The following is a 20,439-nucleotide window of genomic DNA, read 5'->3' as shown; positions in this document are numbered from 1 at the left end:
AATTAATATGGTAGTATCTCGATATAATGGAAAACCATATCATTTTTGTAAATAATATTTTATAGACTTCAATGATATTATATAATGCCATTTTCACAGTATAATATTATTAATATGAGAGTAATTTTAATAATAGAAAACAATGAGGAAAAATTAGGCTACCAAGTGGTGGATCCCAAATATGAATGAATTTTACTCTTCTTCATACTTTTCTATTATGTTCCATAATGTTCACAATGGACTCATATTAATTCCGTACTCAGAAAAATATACTTCATTATTGTTTGTTTGTTGTTTTCTTTTGGTTTGGTTTGGAGCAAGATCAGCTGGTGTGTTCAGCAGTCAAGCCCCACTTTGGGAGACTCAGTGCCTGAGCCCAGGTCAGAAAAACAATATGCAGGTAATGGATGTTCCTCACCCTAAGGAGCTGGATCTCAGGTAATAATGTAATAAATACTTGTTGATCACTCAGAAGTCATCCTACCTGCATTCTAATCCCAGCTCTATCATTTAATATTTTGGATGAACTGTGTGACTTTACTGGGCCTGGTTTTCCCCTCTGTTAAACTGGAAAAGCGGGGGCATTGACTAGATTAGCTTGGCTTTTTTAAGTTAGAGACCTCTTTGAGATTTCGGTGAAAACTATGAACTTACTGCATGAGAAAATGCACCAGCATCAAAAATAATAAAATAATTACACTCAGCAAAAGAAGTGCAAGATTTATACACTAAAAGACTTTAATACTGTAGTTTGAAGTGAGGTTCTGCCAGATTCTGAGCCCAGGCTTAAGAAATTGGCAGCTTTCATTTCCTGTGCCTTGAAGCCTTTATTCTTAGAAGCCGTTCACCATGCTGTGAGGAAGCACAAGCTGTCCCACAGAGAAATCTACATGGAGAAGAGCCAAGGCCTCCCAGCTACAGCCCCCTGTGAGCTCCTGGCTGATGGCCAGCACAGACTTGACAGACATGTGAGTGAGCCATCTTGGAAACTGGATCCAGGCCCAGATGAGCTGCCCCAGCTGATGACTCCTGAGCAGAGATGAGCTGTCAGAGCCAAGCCCTGACCAAGTTACAGATATGTGACCCAAATCAATGACTGATTATTTTCAGTTGCCAAGTTTGGGGGTAGATTGTTATGCAGCAACAGACAACTGGAACACTTAGTAAATGCTGGCTGAATTAAACTGAACTAAATAAAAGACTTACCTTAATCCCAAAAGCTTTCAAGTAGAACATTTCTATTGGCTTTGGACCCATTTGGGTTTTGACAAATTTTGGGCTTCCCCAAACTTGGATGTGGATGGTGATCTGAAAGTGGTTCTTCTTTTGGCAAACAAAAGCTTCATCTGCTGGTGAAAAATTAAATCCTTTGTCTGTAACAACTCGATAGCCTATATCAGGTCTATGAAAAGTGGAAGCAAGAAACCGGTTTTACAAATATTTTCTACACATTTTCTTTCATGAACAATATTAATTATACAACCATTTCAGGAAAATATATTGTGGAAAGTACCTGTTGCTATATTTAATCAATTTCGTTAATTTTCACCAAGGAAATGAAAATAGTATTTCAGAGTACAGCTGGCGCTCTCCCAGCTTTTTATGTTCATGAGGAAGAAGCACAATTCCTGCCAAATGAAAGCATTGTTTCCTCAGCCTGCCTTTTCCCTTTGTGCTCCCTAGACTTCTAATTTGACTCCACTGTACAATAGAAAGACGGAGGCTAGAAGTTGAGAAGTTAGTACATTAATCAGACATATGAAATATCTGGGATAGAATTCATCTCTTTCCTCCTTAAAAAAAAATCTCTAATTTCATCAGCAACACCACACTCAAACGAATGAATGAATGCATATCACTCAGATGAATGAATGTTCAGCCTCCTGGCAGTCATATGAAAAAAGCAGACTGGTCAGAACTACCAGCAATAGCTTTAAACCAGAGCCAGTCAGACTACTGACTGAAAACATGTTTTCACTAAAGTATGGTCATTTCCTTTTTATCTTCCTGATCTGGTAATAGCACTGAATACCTACTATGCTGTTTACTTCTGCAAGAAAAAAAAATGGGATGATGGTGGGGTGGCTGATCAGACTCTTGCTTTATTTGTTTTATCAAATCATTTTCAATAGCAATGCTTTGCATATTATATGTTTATTTAAATACTTTTAAATGTTAGTAAAAATAAAACCTATTAAACATGTAACATTATCAAGTAGAGAAGAAAATACAGAAGTTGAAAACTCCTTTGGTAATTTTTTCCATATATGTTGTAGATATGGAACATATCTTGATGATTTTTAATGCATCAAGTTTCCTAAATGTTCCTCAGGAAGGGAGCTCCTTCCTCAGATAACACACAGAGGAGGGCAGTACTCAACTGCTTTGCTAGCTCTCGGTCACTCTGTGGATCTTTGCTTCCTGGGATCTCAATTTGGATGGCTGCCATTTAATGAACAACATAGAGTTTCTAAATTTTCCTCTAATTTCAGAGACAGAAACTATGAATGGGTCTCCTGGGAAAAGAGTGTTTGTGTTCTTTGCAAGTTAAGCACCTCACCAATGGATCAACTCACTAGGTCACTGATTACCCTCAAGATGCTGATCAAAGGCCCAACAACCACACTGCCCGCCAGCAGCAAAGGCAAAAACCACTGAATGAAGAATTTGATAAAGACCACACGTCTTATGCCATCTGGGAACTTCATACTGACTCAGGTTTCTAGAACTAATCTGTAATTTGCTTGTGGAAAGGCTGGATGGATTGAATTGTATACATTTTACTACAGAGGGTAGTAAGAACTCTCTTGGTTGAGAAAAATAAAAGGAAATATCTTTCTGTGATCTTCCATGTTTCACTGTCAAAAACTCTAAGGAAAGAAGGTAAGATTTGCAGCTCATATATGAGCATTAGCCCGAAATTGAGGGACAGCTGTAAGCAGAAACTGAATCAACACATACAGTTGAAGAGTATTCTGAATCTTAAACACAAATCTCTGGTTATAGAAACTATTCTACCTACCTAAGAGTAGCAATTCTGTTTTTGATATCAAAAGTTAATTATAAAGTCAACTAAACTGGCCTTTTTAAAGTTCTTTTTAACACATGTTGTAAATATCACTCCCCCCAAAAAAAGATGTAATAAAACTTTAATCCCCTAACTTTATTGCTTTTAGGTTATTTAGGAAAATGGTATTTTTGTAACAAGTTAGACATAATAATCTAAGAAGAGACAAGTGATTTTCTGTCTCAATGATGTGAGTAGTGAATTCAAGATGGCCTGAGTTCTAATCCAGAAGAATATCGCCTTCCTTTTTTGCTTAAGAAAAGTGAATTACGGCTAAGCCTTCAAAATAAATCTGCCTCTACACCTTTGAGTTGATACTGCTTGTGTTCTCCTTTTTTTCCAGATCAGTGGAGCATAGATTGGCTGTCCAAATAAACTTAAAAAACCTACTCAAGTAAGAAGAGAGATAAATGTTACCTTGAAAACTTGATCAACTCAAATACATACAGACTAGGAAGCATTATAGGCTTCAATTAAAATACTGTGCATATGTGTGACAGTTTCATACCTTGGTACTCGTACTTAGGATAGAATATGGAAGAATTGCCAAAAAATCATCAAATGAAGGCTGACTCAAAACCAAGATCTATGGATCCTTCCTTTCTTCTTCTATTGCACACAGTGGCAAAGATACAAGTTGTGACATTTCAATGAAACAAGTAGCAACTTGCTTCCTTTTGTCTCCTATTAAACATATCAACTCCCAAAGTCTGTTTAACTCCTTAGATTTTAGGGAAAAGATTTCTTCCGTCTAGTTCATCCAACATAAAAGTCCTAGTGATAAGTTTTGCTCTTAATGAAGCTATATTTGAGTTTGGAAAATACCCTGAAGACCCTCAAGTCTGTAGCCCAGCGTTTCTCATTTCATATTATGTTTATTAATTGAAAATCCTATTCTTTAACCATTAACACGCTTCAGTGTTTCAAGAAGGCATTTGTAATCAGTGAAAATTCTAGAAGAGTTGGGTAGGTAAATTATATCCTAAGGAATAAAGAGAAGGCTTGAAGGATGTTTAAGAGCAATAATGCATAAGTCCACATTTATTTCTCGAAACTATAATGGCATAAGAATAGGATGAAAATTTTCCAGTTTAAGGATATTTTGTATGGTTTGATTTCAGTCTCTTAATATAAAGTCACCATCAACTATGATCGCTGTAGGTTGCATTGAAAATAAATTGACAATACTGATTTGCAGCATAGATGTTGGGGCGGCTAACAATTTAATGTGGCCCCCCAAAACTATTCTATGGAATTTTTAACTAACTGCAGGATTAAATGTTAATGATTTGGGAAATCTCCATTTTCCAGCTTTTAGTTTAAACTGGGCATGTGATCTCAGAAAGATTCCCTCTTCCTCCATCATTTAGTGGGTAAATTATGAGTTAGAATTACAGGTCTGGATTCCTGAAGGCCAGAAAACCAACTATTTATTGTTAAAATGCAAAATATAAGGAGTAAGACACACTTTCTGGCTGATGCATCCCATTTGATCAGGGGTGGCATCAAAGCTCAAATACTTGGCTTTGGTTTTGAAAGTCAGCACTGCCTTTCTCCCCTCATTCTCCGGCCAAGCACAGGGTTCCGAAGGCCACTTACAGTTTTTCATATTGACTGTTGAATAAACTATGCCAAGGAACGCTTCGGTATGGCTGCCACTTCAAAGCAGGAGAGCACTGGTCCACAGGCATCATGTTCTGTCTCTCACTGTCGTGGTCTTGCACTTCGCTGCTGTGACTCCTACTTGTCACTGCAAAGAAATCAGTGCATTAAATCTTTCCTCCGAGGCTGTTTCTCCTAGACTCACAGACAGCTGCATGGAGCTAATGCATAGGCCATGTATGAGGCAGAGGGACCGTGTGGGGAGTGACAAGTGTTGGGGGGCAGGGGGCATGGGGCTGGCCTTGTTTCCTCATCTGTAAAATGAGCAGCTTGGGGTCAGTGATTCTAAGGTACCATGGCAAGCACTTGTCAGAAACTTTTCCCTCAGTATCTGTCGACCCCATTTCTGTCATGGCGTCTCCTCACTCCCAGTTTGTGTGATTCAGGTGCAGTCCACTCCCAGCCTGAGGAGGGGAGGGGACGCAGGACTGATCAATCAAACTACAGCATTCGCTATTTGCATCAGTAATTGCACCAGGTAGACACATGGCCTAATTCAATCCAAGCAAAGTGGATCTCAGCATGTTAGGGGAAACGAGTTCAAAGATGCTGATTCTTTTCCATGAGGTTTGAACCTATAAGTCACATCCCCAAGACCTGCTGGCACCATTTTGGGACATGAGGGAAAAGCCTGTCTGGGAATGAAGCCAGCACAGCGGAAGGCAGAGTTGAGAGTGAAGGGTACCCAGTCCTGATGGCATGATTTGAGTTCTGGGATCCACTCCTAAATCTTGGGTTACAGGAGCCAGTAAAACCCCTCATTTTGATTTTTTGTTTGTTTTGTTTTTGCTTAAGGCAGTTTGAGGGTTTTTGTTTTTTTGGTTTTGGTTTTGTCCTTTTTTTCTTTGTTTTTGTTCATTGCAACCAATACACTCTAATCTATTATAGGTCCCTTGTGGCACCAAGATTCTGTGGTCTCTACTTTTTGAACTTAGATGAGTTATTTATTCACTTAGTGTCTTAATTCCCTCAAGGGCAAAATGGAAATTGAAACAGGTGTCCTGCCCATCTTGCAACATCACACAAGCAGAGAGAATATCATAATACAAGTGAAAGGACTTTCAAAGCTAATACCAAGATAAAGTAACACAGAATATCTTGTTAGACGGTAGTACTAACTATATGAAATTGCTACTTTTGTATTCAAAAATGGTCCAATAACAGCAATTTCACAAGTGCAAGCCACTATTTTTGCATAATCTTTGCAAGTTGTTTGTCTAATTTGAGTTTGTCTAATTGTACCAAATGGTACAATTCAACCGCAGAAGTTTATGTAAATTCCATTAGGATGTTTGCTGTTACCCTTTTCTGTGAGCTCCCCTACCTTTACTCATGCCTGATATCAGGAGTGAAAGGGAAATAGTGTGTGTACATAAGATCAGGTGTCGGCTGTAAGCAACAACACGGGACATGACACCAGCTTCTATACAGCATGTGCACTTAGCCCACAGCTTGGAAAATGCAGGGGCATGTGGCTGGTTTTTCCTTCACTCACCTAGCTTGCTTTCTTTATACTTTTATTGAGGACTTCTTAAGTAAATAGCAGAGCTGCCTCAGGTTACTTTGGATCCCAAATGTCACAGAAATTGTGTTTTTCTTGGGGTATCACTATTTCCTGTCACCTAAGCAGAACATCTGTTTTGGGGGTTTTGTAAACAACCGTTTTGGAAAAGGATTTTCTCAAAATCCTGAAAAACTTTTTCCCAGTTAAGAATACAGGAGGTCAGGGACTTCCCTGGTGGTCCAGTGGGTAAGATTCTGCGCTCCCAATGCAGGGGGCCCAGGTTCAATCCCTGGTCAGGGAACTAGATCCCACATGCATGCCACAACTAAGAAGCCCATGTGCCGCAACTAAAAAAAGATCCTGCGTGCGGCTACTAAGACCCGGCACAGCCAAAATAAAATAAAAAGGATACAGGAGGTCAGCAATGCAAGTAGCTCTTCACGCCCTCACTCCTCCAAAAGTTACCTGGCTCAAAAGCTTTTAAAAACAAACAAAAAACCTTCCATGGTTTGCCTGCTTATACCAAGTTCAGAGAAAGGGAGAAACTAGTTCTTCCATCTTTCCTTCCTCCCTCCTCCAGCAGAGAGAGGATAAAGGAAGTTCAGGAGCTTGGAGTTTGCAATCAGACAGAACTGGGTTTGAATCACAACTCTACATATACTGGCTACACAATTAGGAAAATGGTCTAATGTCTCTAGGCTTCAGTTTCTTCACCTGCAAAATGTGAGTAACAATATGATGCCTCCCAGGACTGTTGAAGGAATTCAGCGAGTCATGTCGGTAAGTGCTTAGCACAGTGTCTGCCACCAGTAAGAGTTTAAACAATGGTGCCTTTGGTTAGTATTAGCGGCACTGTCATTATCACACGTATCTGTTTCAACTCAGGTGACTCAGTTATTCCTAACAAGCCTTGGCAAGTACTTCTGTTCTTGGCCTCCATAGTAACTCTATCTAATGTGAAATAATTAATGTCATGGGCCTGAGTGAATACCAGCTAACTGGGACCCTTTCCTACTCAAGTATGGCAGTAAGGCGCCAGGGGAATCAACCAAAGGTCAGTGCCACTCCTCCAAGTGCTGGTAGGGAGGGTGGGCAGTGGGTAGGGGACATTGTCCTCAAGGATAAAGGTATTTCCAGACCTTTCCCATCACAGCAGCAAGACTTTCGGGGCAGCCATTCCATAGGACTGACATAGTCCTGGCTTCCCTGGGAGCTAGCTATCAGCTGGTGAGCCCCAGGGATGGCAATCTGGGACCTCAAGATTAATGATAATAATAATGATATCTACTGGTCCTGTGTGCTTTCTGTGCTGCAGGCACTGTCCCAGACACTTGGCATAGTTTCTCATCAACTCGTTAACTCATCTTCAAGGTAAAGATCCCTTTTTTTTCAATAAATGTTCATTATTAAAGTATAATATATATGAAGGAGAGTACACAGATCATTAGTACACAATTTGATACCTTCTTATAAAATGAATTATACTAGGTAACTACCACTAGATCAAGAAATAGGACACTTCCAGCACTCTAGAAGAAGCGCTCATGCCCTTTTCTGGTTACTACTTTCTCCTGCCCAGGAATAATCACTATTCTGAAATCCAAACCATAGAGGAGTTTATAGAAATGGTATAATATGATATGTACTCTTATGTGTTGGCTTCTTTTGCCCAACATCATGTTTATGAGATTCACTCATTGTTGTTGCAAATGGCAGTAGTCTGTTCGTTTTCATTGCTGTATAGTACTCCATTGCATGAATATACCCCAGTTTATCCCTGATGGCCATTTAGGTTACTTTAAGTTTATGGTTATTACAACCAGTGCTGCTATGAATATTTGGGGGGATGTCTTTTAGTGGGCATGTGTATACACTTCTGTTAGGCATATTCCTAGGTGGGGAATCACTGGGTCATTGGATATGTTTTAGTAGATGCAGCCAAACAGATTTATAAAGTGGTTACAAGGTAAGGATTCTTAATCCCATTTAACAAATGTGGAAACTGGGGTTCAAAGACCTGAAATAACTAGTCCAGTGTCACAGCTGTTATGTGGAAGAGATGGGATTCAAACCTTCTCTTCTCTTCATGCTACAGTGAGGATTTCTTGAGAAAATGTAACAGAAGAGAGAAACAGAAGTATGAAGGTAGCAAACTGCCCAAGTCCCAACTTTTTGGAGAAAATTCACAGCTTGCATTTGAATGTCTTTCAAAATATTTTCTTATACATTACTTTTTTTAAAAGTCTTGGAAATGGGTGAAGTAGAAATTGTGATTCTCATTTGATAATCAAGAAAAGTCAGGCTTGAAAAGTCCCCGATTACTGGAGACATGAGGCTTTTCCTGACTCTACAGTGTGACTTCAGCCCAGGCACCTCTCACTGTGGACCAAAAGCTACGACTCTGGGGCTGAAAAATCCTCATGCATTGGAAGTTCAAACCATATGAGGCTATGAGCCCTCTTTTATTTAGAGTTAGGATCAGGTGGGACCAGGAACCCTCTTGTATTTGGGGTCCAGACCATGGGGGGACAGGAACCAGCTAGCTGGCAGGAGCCTGCCCAGCAGCTACATTCTCTCTAGGCAAGATTTTACATTTGCCCCCAGCAACCCAGTAATTCTACATTGTGATCCTTATAAAGGGGGTTCTTGGCATCCTTGGCCAAAGTGAACTGCTGGGGAAAAGGTCATTGGAAAAGTCTTACTCATTGATTTAGAACATCTTCCCCCATCAAAATCCTGCCCATAAGACTAGCCCCTCCTTCCACTACCCGTATGCCGTTTCCCCAGGACCTTTATGAAACCCTTGGCCTCTGCAACATCAAATACGAGTTCTCCACTGGAAAACTTCTGCTGAAAACATGGCATTTGGATTGTTTTTTTTTTTAATTCCCCTGGGAACCTGCTCATTTTTCATTCTGGAACTGTTGTCTGGAGCCAGTTATCTTTAGGTGGCTTTTCAGTGACCTTTGAATAGGATTTAAACAAGGGATGCAAGATTTCCTATCTGTTGGAACATTTCAGTTACTTTTCTATGGCTGTTCTCAATGCCCTCTCTAGGGACAGGCCACAGAACATCATCACAGGATGGAACTTAACTCTGAAATAGCCAGGAGAATTTGAGGAGCAAACTGGTTTGATGCGAAAACTCTTGGAAGGTTTGGGTGACTTGCCCAGTACTCTCAGGGAGCTGTTGCATCTGTGGGAGAGTGAACAGATGGGTCCCTCATCTGGCTAGAAATTTACCCAGCTTTCTGTATTTGAGAAGCATAAAGAAGCTGCAGGCAGGATGCAGGGATACCTGAAGAAATTAGAGTAACCATGCGCAGGAAGGTGGATGGAGAGCTCTACATTATCCAGAAACAAGGCTTGAATTTAGCATTTTGCGTTTCTAAGGTTGAATAAGAAAAGTCAAGCAGCTGCCGGCCATGGTGGATCCATATGCAAAAGATAAGAAGGCAGCAGAGGTTTGGTTTATACAACGGCTGCATGCCCCGTGCAGTGCTACCACAGCATGCCCAGGGGGTTACGATCTGTGGGACAAGGCCAAGTGACGTCATCGTCCACTGAAGGACCCTCACTGCCCATGATGGAGCTGAGGCCAGACGTCCCTGAAAGGACCAGCAGGCTCCACAGGACACAGAGGACCAGCTCTCATCATGTGGCTGTGAAGGGCAAAGGCAGCAACCGGAGCAGGGGAGAAAGCCACGGGCACCTCCTGTCCAGGCAGCATAAACCCCTGGAGTGTAGGGACCACAGAGGGAGGGGAGCCTCGAGAGGGAAATCTTGAATCCTTGCCAAGCTGATGCCTGGGAGTAAAAGAGATGTGACCTGGTACCCTGTATTTGGGGCACTATTCTCACTGCCTACATTAAGTATTTATAGTGGCTAATAGCACTGGCACGGAGGATTCTCCTTTCCCCTAATAAGCATCACAGCGTTTACTCTGGAGATTCAGAAGTTCAAGCCTTCAGGCTCAGAAGCCTCAGTTTGTTCTCAACTTGATCAGGTCTCTAAGCTCAAAACATGGTATGTCCCATGATATATAAGACAAAGAATGAGGGGGGCTGACCACTTGGGCATCGTATAATGCTGCTGAAAGACTTTTAAAATGATTTTCCAGAATTTCAAAGATCTACTGGGAACTTGCTAATTGGAAGCAAGTACTAGGGAAGCTCAACTTTCTACCTTCCTGCTGCCCTGGAGAAACCCTCTAAAGCAGGGGTCCCCAACCCCTGGGCTGCAGACCGGTAAGGTCCATGGCCTGTTAGGGACCAGGCCGCACAGCAGGAGGTGAGCGGCGGGCGTGCGATCAAAGCTTCATCTGCGGCTCTCCATCGCTCCCCATCGCTTGCATGAGCACCTGAACCATCATCCCCACCCGCCATGCATGGAAAAACTGTCTTCCACGAAACTGGTCCCTGGTGCCAGAAGGGTTGGGGACCGCTGCTCTAAAGTCCTGCTTCTCCGAGTCCCTCCCATGAGCCAGCAGCATGGGCATCGCCTGGGAGCTTGTTAGGAATGCAGAATCTCAGCCCCTACCTCAGGCGTACTGAACCAGAATCTGCACTTTACCAAGATCCCCATGTTACATGTGTGCACGTCTGAGTTGAGAAGGATTGAGTTGAACGAAGCAACGAGCACACCAGCGGGCTCCTGTAGGTGCTGCCACACGGCACGGCTTCCCCAGGCCTGGAGCCTTGGTCCCCTGAGACACAATTGCCCCTAAAACTGAAGGGACCAGCATCTCATCTCCACCAGAGAGACAATGGCATCTCTTCCCAGGAGCACCTGTATGACCCTACCTAACACTGCATGAAACATTATGTCAAGAGGGAAGAAATAAATTCCCAGAGCCTATCATTGCCCTTCTATGAGAGAGAAACTAATTTTGTAGGGCTATTGCAAGGCTGGGAAAAATCCATGATTTAATGGCAGTGACAGGCCCCGGATTGGCTCACTTGGTCTGGAGTGGTGGGCCCACACGTGACAGTCCCCGGAGTCTTCCAGCGCCTGTGTGCACTTTCTCTTCTTGGTCGGTGGCAATGAGGGTCTAAAATTAAGAACCCAAAATAAGGTTAGGATTCTTCTTTTCTCTCCAAGTTAATCAAATTTAATTTCCCAGGACTCTGCTCTGGGCCTCTTCCTAAGACTAATTCTAGTTAGTTAAGGTTCCTTGAGTCCTACTAGTCTGCAACACCAGGTGGACACATGGAGTGGACGGGCAAGCTCCTATTCTATGAGCCCTACTAGTCTGAAGCTTAGTTTTTCACTCTCCAGTGGATCTGGGATTCACCTATTTGAAAAATAAACTGACAACATTTCCAAAGGCAGAGGACTCATTGAGACAAAGACAGAAGATACTTAAAATCTAAGGGTATATTTTATACCTGAAAATGTTTTTCACATAGAATTTTATCACAGTTTTTGATGGCCTTTACTCTTTTTGCCATCCTCTAGATCCAGAAGGAGGAACGAAAGAGAGGGAAGGCGGAGAGGAAGGGAAAGAGAAGAAAAGAATATTAATTAAGACAGTTGACAGATATTTTTCAGAGAGCTCATTCACAAATCACTTGAGTGGTCTAGTTGAGGCTGCAAATGCAAACAGTGCTTTCTCCAGCACCCAGAATCTCCCTATACATTTCTGACATTTTAGCTTTCCACTGAATGAGGGCCTTGGGTTCAGTGGATTGTTGATTAAAAGTTGGTTTGAAGCCAAGGGCACTGGGGGTCTGATATATGTCTCAACACTGCCATCTCCTGGAGAGGACTCCACAGTTCACTCTTTACCAGCACTGCGGGGTAGAGGGGCTGGCTGGTCTTTCATAACTAAATATCTTGCCCTTTACCCAGGACTGTGGCACAGAGGCTGCGGATGGTAAGAACAACCAGTTCCCAGATGGGAGGACACAGACTTGTCCAGAGGGGTCCTGAGATGACGGGCGTCTGGGTAGCAGTTGTGAAAGGCACTGTGGGAATGAGCAGAGTCGCTCATCTCAGACGAGCCCTGCGGCAGGTGTGCAGGCAGCATCCCAGGAGCAGCTGCTGAGAGGAGGAAAGCAGCTGGCATCCCCCCGGCGGCAGGTGTCAGAGTTGGGCAGCAAGCACCTGGGGAAACACACAAGTGAGAAAGGCCCCTCTTTCTCACCATGCAGAGTCCAAAAGAAGAGAATCAAGGGCCAGACGTGCGGGAGGGAGGTGGGTCCCACTCACCTTTGACCTGTGGAGGAGAGCAGGAGTCTGACGCAGAATAGGGTGGGGTATCTGGGAGCTGGCGTTGCCTGAGGATTAGAGACATGCATTCCTTTTGTTTGTAACTTATTCCATCATTATATTTTTTTTTCACAAACTGGTAGCAGCCCTCTGTGTACAGCACCCCTAGGGAGGGTTCCAGGTGCTCCTGGGGGCCAAAGCCCACCAGAACACGCCCAGTGTCGTGTTGAGTGAGCTCTGAGTCAAACAGACCCGGGTTTGAGTCCCAGCTCTTCCACTTCCTAGCTGTGTATCCATGAACAAGTACTTAACCTCTTCAGGCCTCCACTTCCTCACCTATAAAATGGGAATAATCATTATGCCTTCCTCATAGCATCATAGTGAAAATTACATGAGATACTGTGTGTAAAGCCCACAACATACAGCCCCAAACACAGTGAGTGCTCAACAAAGCTTAATTAACATTATTGTGTCTTCTTAACATTCTCAAAGCACTTACGCCAGAGAGATGGTTGGGCTAAAGCAGTATAAAATGTCACCACTAAAGCAATGGTTTTCCACCTGTGCTCTGGGGAATCGCCAAGCTCTTGGAAGGAGCTCAGGTGTTTTACAAAAGAAAAATTTTAAATGCCTGGGGGAAATATTTTATAACTTTTTTTCTGTTTTATATATTGAGGTGCAAGTAAAATTTCATTTTAAAAAATGAGTACCATCACTAAGTGTGAAAATGTCTGTTCAAAAAAACGCTACCTTTTCTGTTCAAAAAGTTTCTTATGGCTCAGAAACTCTGTGGTTCTAAGTTATATATAATCACCACCATCCTCCACTTGATTCTCTTGCTAGAGAGTAAGCTATCATATTTTTCTTGGTTCATTAAGATTTCAACATCATGCAATGAAGAGAGAAATCTGTTTTTATTATTTACTAGAAAACTTATGTTTTCTCCTCAAATTGGTCCTTTATCGTTTATTCACTTTTTATTAATAAGGGAATAGAAAACATACATTTCCCTTCCTCCAAAAACTCCACCGAAAAAACTCCGCCGAAATGAAACTCCAAAAACTCCACTGAAATAAAAGTAAAGGAATAAAGAGGCATAAACAGAAAAAGACACAGAGGACGCGAATAGAGACTACAACAGACCACATTTCAGTAACAGTATGGCAGACAGAAATAGGACGGATGGTAACTGAATTACCAGAAGGGAAAAGCTGCCTGGGGATGGCAGAGGGGATGTAGGAACCAACAAGACATTGTCCAATTTGAAAACAACTCCAGAAAAGCCCAAGACATTGGCATCACCAGCAGTTTCTGAATTCAGGGGTAAGGTAGAGCTAAAAGTGAAAGAATTGATTGACAATTTAATTAAAGAACAGCTGGACCCTTAAATCAACTTCTCCCACCTGTAGAGTCAGGCAACTACCTCTATCATCCCAACAGAAATTGGAAAGTTTTATTCTCTGGAGAAACGGATCCAGGGAGATTGTAGAGCTATTGGGCGAAAAATGGAAGGACTCATTGAGCACATCCAGGTAAACAAAACTCCCAAGATTCGGCGCAGGATTTACACAGCTCATGGTTGGATCAATCCATACATGAGCTCTCCCTTCCACCTTGAGATGATCCTTACTGAAAAAGAACACACTGTTCCTAAACCAGAAGAAGAGGTTGCACAGAAGAAAAGACATCCTAGAAGAGACTGAAGAAACAAAAACTTAGGGCCCGGGAATAAATGCTGAAAAAAATAAACGCAAATAAAAGCAGAGAAAAAAAAAACTCAAGAAAGAAAATATAATCGTAGTAAATTATATGTGAACACACAGTGATAGTAATGTAATCCCTGAATATAAACCTAACCAAAAATTCTTATACAATTTTATGATACTGGGAGGCTGGGGATAGAAGTGGGTGTCGGATAGGATATAAGAAAGTTAAATCCTCCTGGAAGATGATAGTAAGTTCTTAAGATGTATAAAGCAAGAACAGTAATATAAACCATTATTCAGATAAAAGGTGGTTGAAACATCTAAAAGAGTTGGAAAGTATCTGCCTCTGGGAGAGCCAAACTTGGGGACATGGGGAGGAGTGGGGCAAAGGATTACTGGTTTTCATTATAAGCCGTATATATGGCACCATTCAACTTCGTATCACTCTACATGTATAAATCTACAAACGAGGACTTCCCTGGTGGCGCAGTGGTTAAGAATCCTCCTGCCAATGCAGGGGACACGGGTTCGATCCCTGGTCCGGGAAGATTCCACATGCCGTGGAGCAACTAAGCCCGTGTGCCACAACTACTGAGCCTGCGCACCACAACTACTGAAGCCCGCACGCCTAGAGCCCGTGCTCCGGAACAAGAGAAGCCACTGCAATGAGAAGCCCGCACACCGCAACGAAGAGTAGCCCCTGCTCGCCGCAACTAGAGAAAGCCCGCACGCAGCAACGAAGACCCAACGCAGCCAAAAATAAATTAATTGTTTTAAAATTTACAAATTAAATTTTGTGATTGACTCTGTGATCTCACAATTCCACATTCAAGGTTCAAGGCAGTTGTTTCCTTTCCTTTACATTTGCGGCACCACTGAATTCAATAACATTCATGAAAACTGAAAATCACAAGCAAATTATCAATACACTCGAGAAATATGGCACGGCACATCACAGACTGGCATGCATGCCCCACCCAGCAGGTCCTTGTGGAGAACCAAAGGTCCCTGTGTTGAGAAGCAGGAACATGTGTTGGTGGTTTTAAAAGGCGAATTTAAAAGTTTTAATACTTTCCTTACAGTTTACTCTCCCTTCCCAAACTCACTCTGGCTACTCCTTTATTTCATTGCATTTCGTGTTCAATGCATTTTACTGTATTGGGAGAAATTTTGCATTCCTTTTCAGAAAATTTCACGTAAGGTTTAAGTTTTTTTGTTTGTTTTTTTTTTTTTTGCGGTACGCGGGCCTCTCACTGCTGTGGCCTCTCCCGTTGCGGAGCACAGGCTCCGGACGCGCAGGCTCAGCGGCCATGGCTCATGGGCCCAGCCGCTCCGCGGCATGTGGGATCTTCCCGGACCGGGGCACGAACCCGCGTCTCCTGCATCAGCAGGCGGACTCTCAACCACTGCGCCACCAGGGAAGCCCCTAAGATTTAAGGATAGCTACCTTCAAAACTAAGCAAATTGTTTAAAACAAGGGCAATGATTAACTTTAAGAAAAACACTGTTGTCTGAGACTGTTTCTAAGCAGTTAACTCCTCCCTACTCACAATCATGATGTCAGCAATGCACATTAGACTGTTTTGGGCCTTCAGTGCTCTGAATTTTCCTATTATGATGAAGGGATTTCCATGAAGGGACCTAGAAATTGACAGAACCATTGGTCACTCCTTGAGGGGCTGTCTCTATCTCTACCTTCTACAGGAAATGGTTATAAAAATCAAGAAATTCTTATAAAATGATTTTATAAAATGAATAATTTGCTTTCTAAATCCCTTCCTCTCAGACACATAACTCGCTTTTGTTTTTTGGAGGGTGAATGGCAAAGTGTGGTCTCCTGGGGGTTGAATGCCATGTAAACCAAAAGGAGTGCAAAACAGACTTTTCTCTCCAGCTGGCTGAGGTTAGCACATCCATGACATCTGCATGCTGCAACCAAAGCAGCCAGGATTTCTTTCAGATCGCAGCCAGGCTCGATCAAGCATTTACTGAGTGCCTAGTACGTGTTCATAACTCTACTAAACACTAGGCAGGACTGCAGGACTCACAGTATTAAGACACAGGGCTTCCCGTGAACACCCATCTGGGACTATTCACAATTCAACAGTCCAATTCTCAGTTTTCTCCAATGACTCCCCCGGGGTCTTCACATACAAATTACACCTTCTCTAAAGCTCTATTGCACATTGATATCAACTCAGCACACTGCCTGGTACAGAGTTATTACTTAATAAGTATGAATTACTGCTTTTTACCTGACATGTGGCCATAAATATGTTGTTTATATAAATTCATATATCAAGAGAGGGCATTCCTGACCACCAATCTAACATGGTAGCCTTCTCTCACCCCTCACTTTCTACTCCCCTGCCTTACACTTATTTTTCTTCACCTTTTTACTGAATGACTTTATACTATACACCATTGTCTTTCTCTTCCCACTGGAGTCGCATCACAACAATGGAGCACCAAGAGTGAAGGGATGGGAATGGCTCTCCCCAGGAGCAGGTGATAAGGAAATGCATTGCCTGCTGAGAACTTAAAAACAATACTTAAATCCACAGAAAGTCAATCTGCTATTTATCATTATTACCACACACCACCAACTCAAAGAAAAATGCCTGGGTGCCCTGCAGGGCAGACCGTTTTCCACCACATTGCCCTTGGTAAACTGTTAGCAGGAACTTCATCTGTTTTGTTCACTGTTGTACCCCATCACCCAATTACAGCATAAAAATAGTTGTTACTGAAAGTATTTTCTCCAGTTTTTCATGTGTATGATTCATGTCCTCCCACGCAGACATTCATTTAAGAGCATGTCTTAATACTGTGTGTGTGTGTGTGTGTGTGTGTGTGTGTGTGTGTATCTCCTGCATAGCGCCCACTGGTGAGCACGCAGTAGGCACTTGATAAATACTTGACCAAGCTTGCATAGGGTTTGTACCCACTACCCGGAAGTTGGGATGGGAAAGGGCCTTGGCAGAAATTAGTCCTTTAATTAGTGCACCTTTTCAAGTGCACATGCAACATTCACCAAGATAGACCATTTCCTGGGTCATAAAGCAAACCTTAACAAATTTAAAAGAATTAGAATTATATAGAGTATGTTCTCTGTCCATAATGGAATTAAACTACAAGTCAGTGACAGAAAAATACATGGAAAGTTCCCGAATATTTGGAAATTAACCCAATTCCAGCCACCCAGAGTTAAAGAGGATGTCTCAAGGAAAATTAGGAAATATTTTAAGCTGAAAGAAAATCAAAATATAGCATATCAAAAATTGAGAAAGGCAGCTAAAGCCATATGGAGAGGGAAATGTATAGCATTGAGTGATTAAATTAGAAAGCAAAGGATGACTTTAAATCAAGAACTAAGCTTCCACCTTAAGAAACGAAACAAAGAGGAGCGAACTAAACCCAAAGCAATCAGAAGGAAATAATGAGTAGAAATCAGTGAAATTGAAAACAAACACAATAGAGATCAATGAAACCAATAGACACTTATTTGAAAAGGTCAACAAAACTTATACATTTCTAAAGAGACTAATTAAAAGAGAGAGAGAGAGAGGAAAGTGATTACCAATATAAGAAACAGAAGAGAATATCAGTAGACTCCTTAGAGTCAGTAAAAGCCTATAAAAGCATAATAAATACTATGAACAACTCTTTGCCTATAAGTTTGACAATGAAATGGATCAATTCCCTGGGGAAAAAAGAAAACAAGCTACCAAAACTTATTTAAGGAGAAAGAGATAACATAAATAGTCCTGAATTTATTGGATAAACTTAATTCATAGTAAGGTCTTCCAACAAAGAAAGCTACAGGCACAGAAGATTTCATGGTGAATTCTATCAAACATTTAAGGAAAAAATAAATCCAATTCCACACAATTCACCCAGAGAATTTAAAAGGATATAAAAACACTTTCCAACTAATTTTAGAAGTCTATCAATATCCTGATATCAAAACCATAAAAATACAGTATAAGAAAACTGGAGACCAATAGATGCAAAATCCTCAAAGTAATTTTAGCAAATTGAATCCGGCTATACATAAAAAGATAATACTTTAAAACTAACTGAGGTTTATCCCAGGAATACAAGGTTGGTTCAATATTCAAAAATTAGCAAAGTAATCCACCATAATAACAGACAGGGGAAACAAACATATGATCATATTAATAAATACAGAAATAACATTTGACAAAATTCAAGAGCCATGCATGTTAAAATAATTCTCAACAAACTAGGAGTAGAAGAGAATCTCCTTGACCTAATAAAGGGCATTACAAAAAAATCTTATAGCTGAATCATACATAATAATAAAAAATTGAGTGACTGCCCTCTAAGATCAGGGACAAGACAAGGATGTCTGATCTCTCTATTTCCCTATTCAGCAACATAGCCAAAGTTCTACCCAGTTCAATAAGGCAAGAAAAAATATTCAAAGGCATAGTTTTGAAAGAAAGACATACAACTGTTCCAATGTGCAGAAGACATGATTGTCAAGATATAAAAAGCCAAGAAATCTACAAAAAGCTCTTAAACTAGTAAATGGCTTCATTAAGATTTCAGGGCCCGGGAATTCCCTGGCAGCCCAGTGGTTAGGACTCGGCCCTTTCACTGCCGGGGCCCAGGTTTGATCCCTGGTCAGGGAACTAAAATCCCTCAAGCCATGTGGCCAGACCAAATAAAAAAATTTTTTTTTTAATTTAAAAAATTAAAAAAAAAAGATTATAGGACCTAAGCCCAAAATATAAAACCAGTAATAGTTCTGTATACTGGCAATGAATGATTGGGAATTAAATTTGAAAAAAATTTTAAAAAATTGAAATTTTAAATTTGAAAAAAATTTTAAAAAATTTATTGTTACTTACAATAACTCAAAGAAAAACATGAAACATTTAGGTGTAGCTCTAAACAAAATATATACAAGATTTGTATGCTAAAATTGTAAAATGCTGATGAAAAAAAGCAAAGAAGGCCTAAATAAATGGAGAGGTATACTACGTTCAGGATTGGAAGACTCAATTTTGTAAAGATGTCGATTTTCCCCAAATGGATCTCTATACTTAATACAATCCTAATCTATACCTCAGCAGCACTGTATAGATATAAACAAGCTGATTTTAATATTTATGTGAGAAGTCAAAGGAATTAGAATAACCAAAACAATTTTACAAAAGAAGACAAATTTGGAGAACTTACACTATATGGTTTTAAGACTTATGATAAAAGTACAGTAGTCAAGATAATGTGGTACTGACAAAATAACAGATATATAGATCAGTGGAACAGAATAAAGAGTTTAGATATAGATCCACACAAATATGGTCATCTGATTTTTCACAACAGTGTAAAGACAGTTCAATAGAGAAAGGTTATCCAGCAAGGGATTCTGAAAGTAACTGGACATCTATACACAAAGAAATTAATCTCAACTTATATCTCAAAACTTATACGGAAATTAATTCAAAATGGATCATAGACCTAAATGTAAAACTATACTTTTAGAAGGAAACAGGAGAAAATCCTTGGGAACTTAAATTAGGCAATATCTATATTTCTTAGATATAAACAACAAACCACATAAGAAAAATTTGATCTATTGGATATCATCAAAATTTAAAACTTCTGCTCTGGGAAAGACGTTGTTAAGAGAATGAAAACATAAGTTATAGACTTGGAGAAAGTATTCATAAATCACATACCCAATAAAGTTCTTATATCCAGAATACTTAAAGAATTTTCTAAACTCAAAAATAAGAAAACTTTAATTTTTTAAAATGGGCAAAAAATTTGAAAAAAGACTTCACCAAAGAAAACGTACGAATGGCAAACAACCACATGAAATAAGACTCAACATCATTCGTTGATAAGAAAATGCAAATTAAAACAAAATGAGATACCACTATACGCCTATTAGAATATAGAGCTAGTGGTAATGTAAAATGGTATGGCCACTCTAGAAAATTTGGCAATTTTTATAAAGTTAAGTTTCCACTTACAACACGACCCAGCAGACTATCCAAGGTATTACCCTAGAGAAATTAAAACTCTTGATCACACAAACACCTGTGCATGAATATTTATAGAAATTATTCATAATTGCCAAAAACTGGAAATAATCAAAACGTCCTTGACTGAGTGACTGGATAAACAAACTCTGTTACAAAAATCCAACAGAGTTTTTCTCAGCAATAAAAAAGAATGAGCAAAGACATTATGCTTAGTGAGAGAAACTGGACTTATATATACCATATGGCTTCATTTATATGACATTCCGGAAA

General features: G+C 40.6%; 1 protein-coding gene and 1 long non-coding RNA gene across 2 annotated transcripts in view; one reads left to right on the top strand and one right to left on the bottom strand.

The window, feature by feature from the left end:
* The window catches only part of MYRFL (myelin regulatory factor like), a 115,779-nt gene that overhangs the window by 55,857 nt on the left and 39,483 nt on the right, over positions 1 to 20,439 (bottom strand). The window contains exons 3-7 of the mRNA XM_012537447.3: positions 12,444 to 12,511; positions 12,080 to 12,338; positions 11,192 to 11,283; positions 4,667 to 4,817; positions 1,207 to 1,402 (exon numbers count right to left, since the gene is read on the bottom strand). Coding sequence (XP_012392901.1) covers positions 1,207 to 1,402; positions 4,667 to 4,817; positions 11,192 to 11,283; positions 12,080 to 12,338; positions 12,444 to 12,511 — 766 coding nt within the window. The remainder of the gene's footprint in view (positions 1 to 1,206; positions 1,403 to 4,666; positions 4,818 to 11,191; positions 11,284 to 12,079; positions 12,339 to 12,443; positions 12,512 to 20,439) is intronic.
* On the top strand, positions 118 to 2,839 carry LOC125960562 (uncharacterized). The gene is made up of 2 exons (XR_007470361.1): positions 118 to 438; positions 2,493 to 2,839. It is a non-coding gene; the product is annotated as an uncharacterized LOC125960562 (long non-coding RNA).

This window comes from Orcinus orca, chromosome 11 (assembly GCF_937001465.1).
Source record: "Orcinus orca chromosome 11, mOrcOrc1.1, whole genome shotgun sequence".
Classification (NCBI taxonomy): domain Eukaryota; kingdom Metazoa; phylum Chordata; class Mammalia; order Artiodactyla; family Delphinidae; genus Orcinus; species Orcinus orca.
Note: the sequence above shows the minus strand (reverse complement) of the source record. Positions and strands in the feature narration are given on the sequence as shown.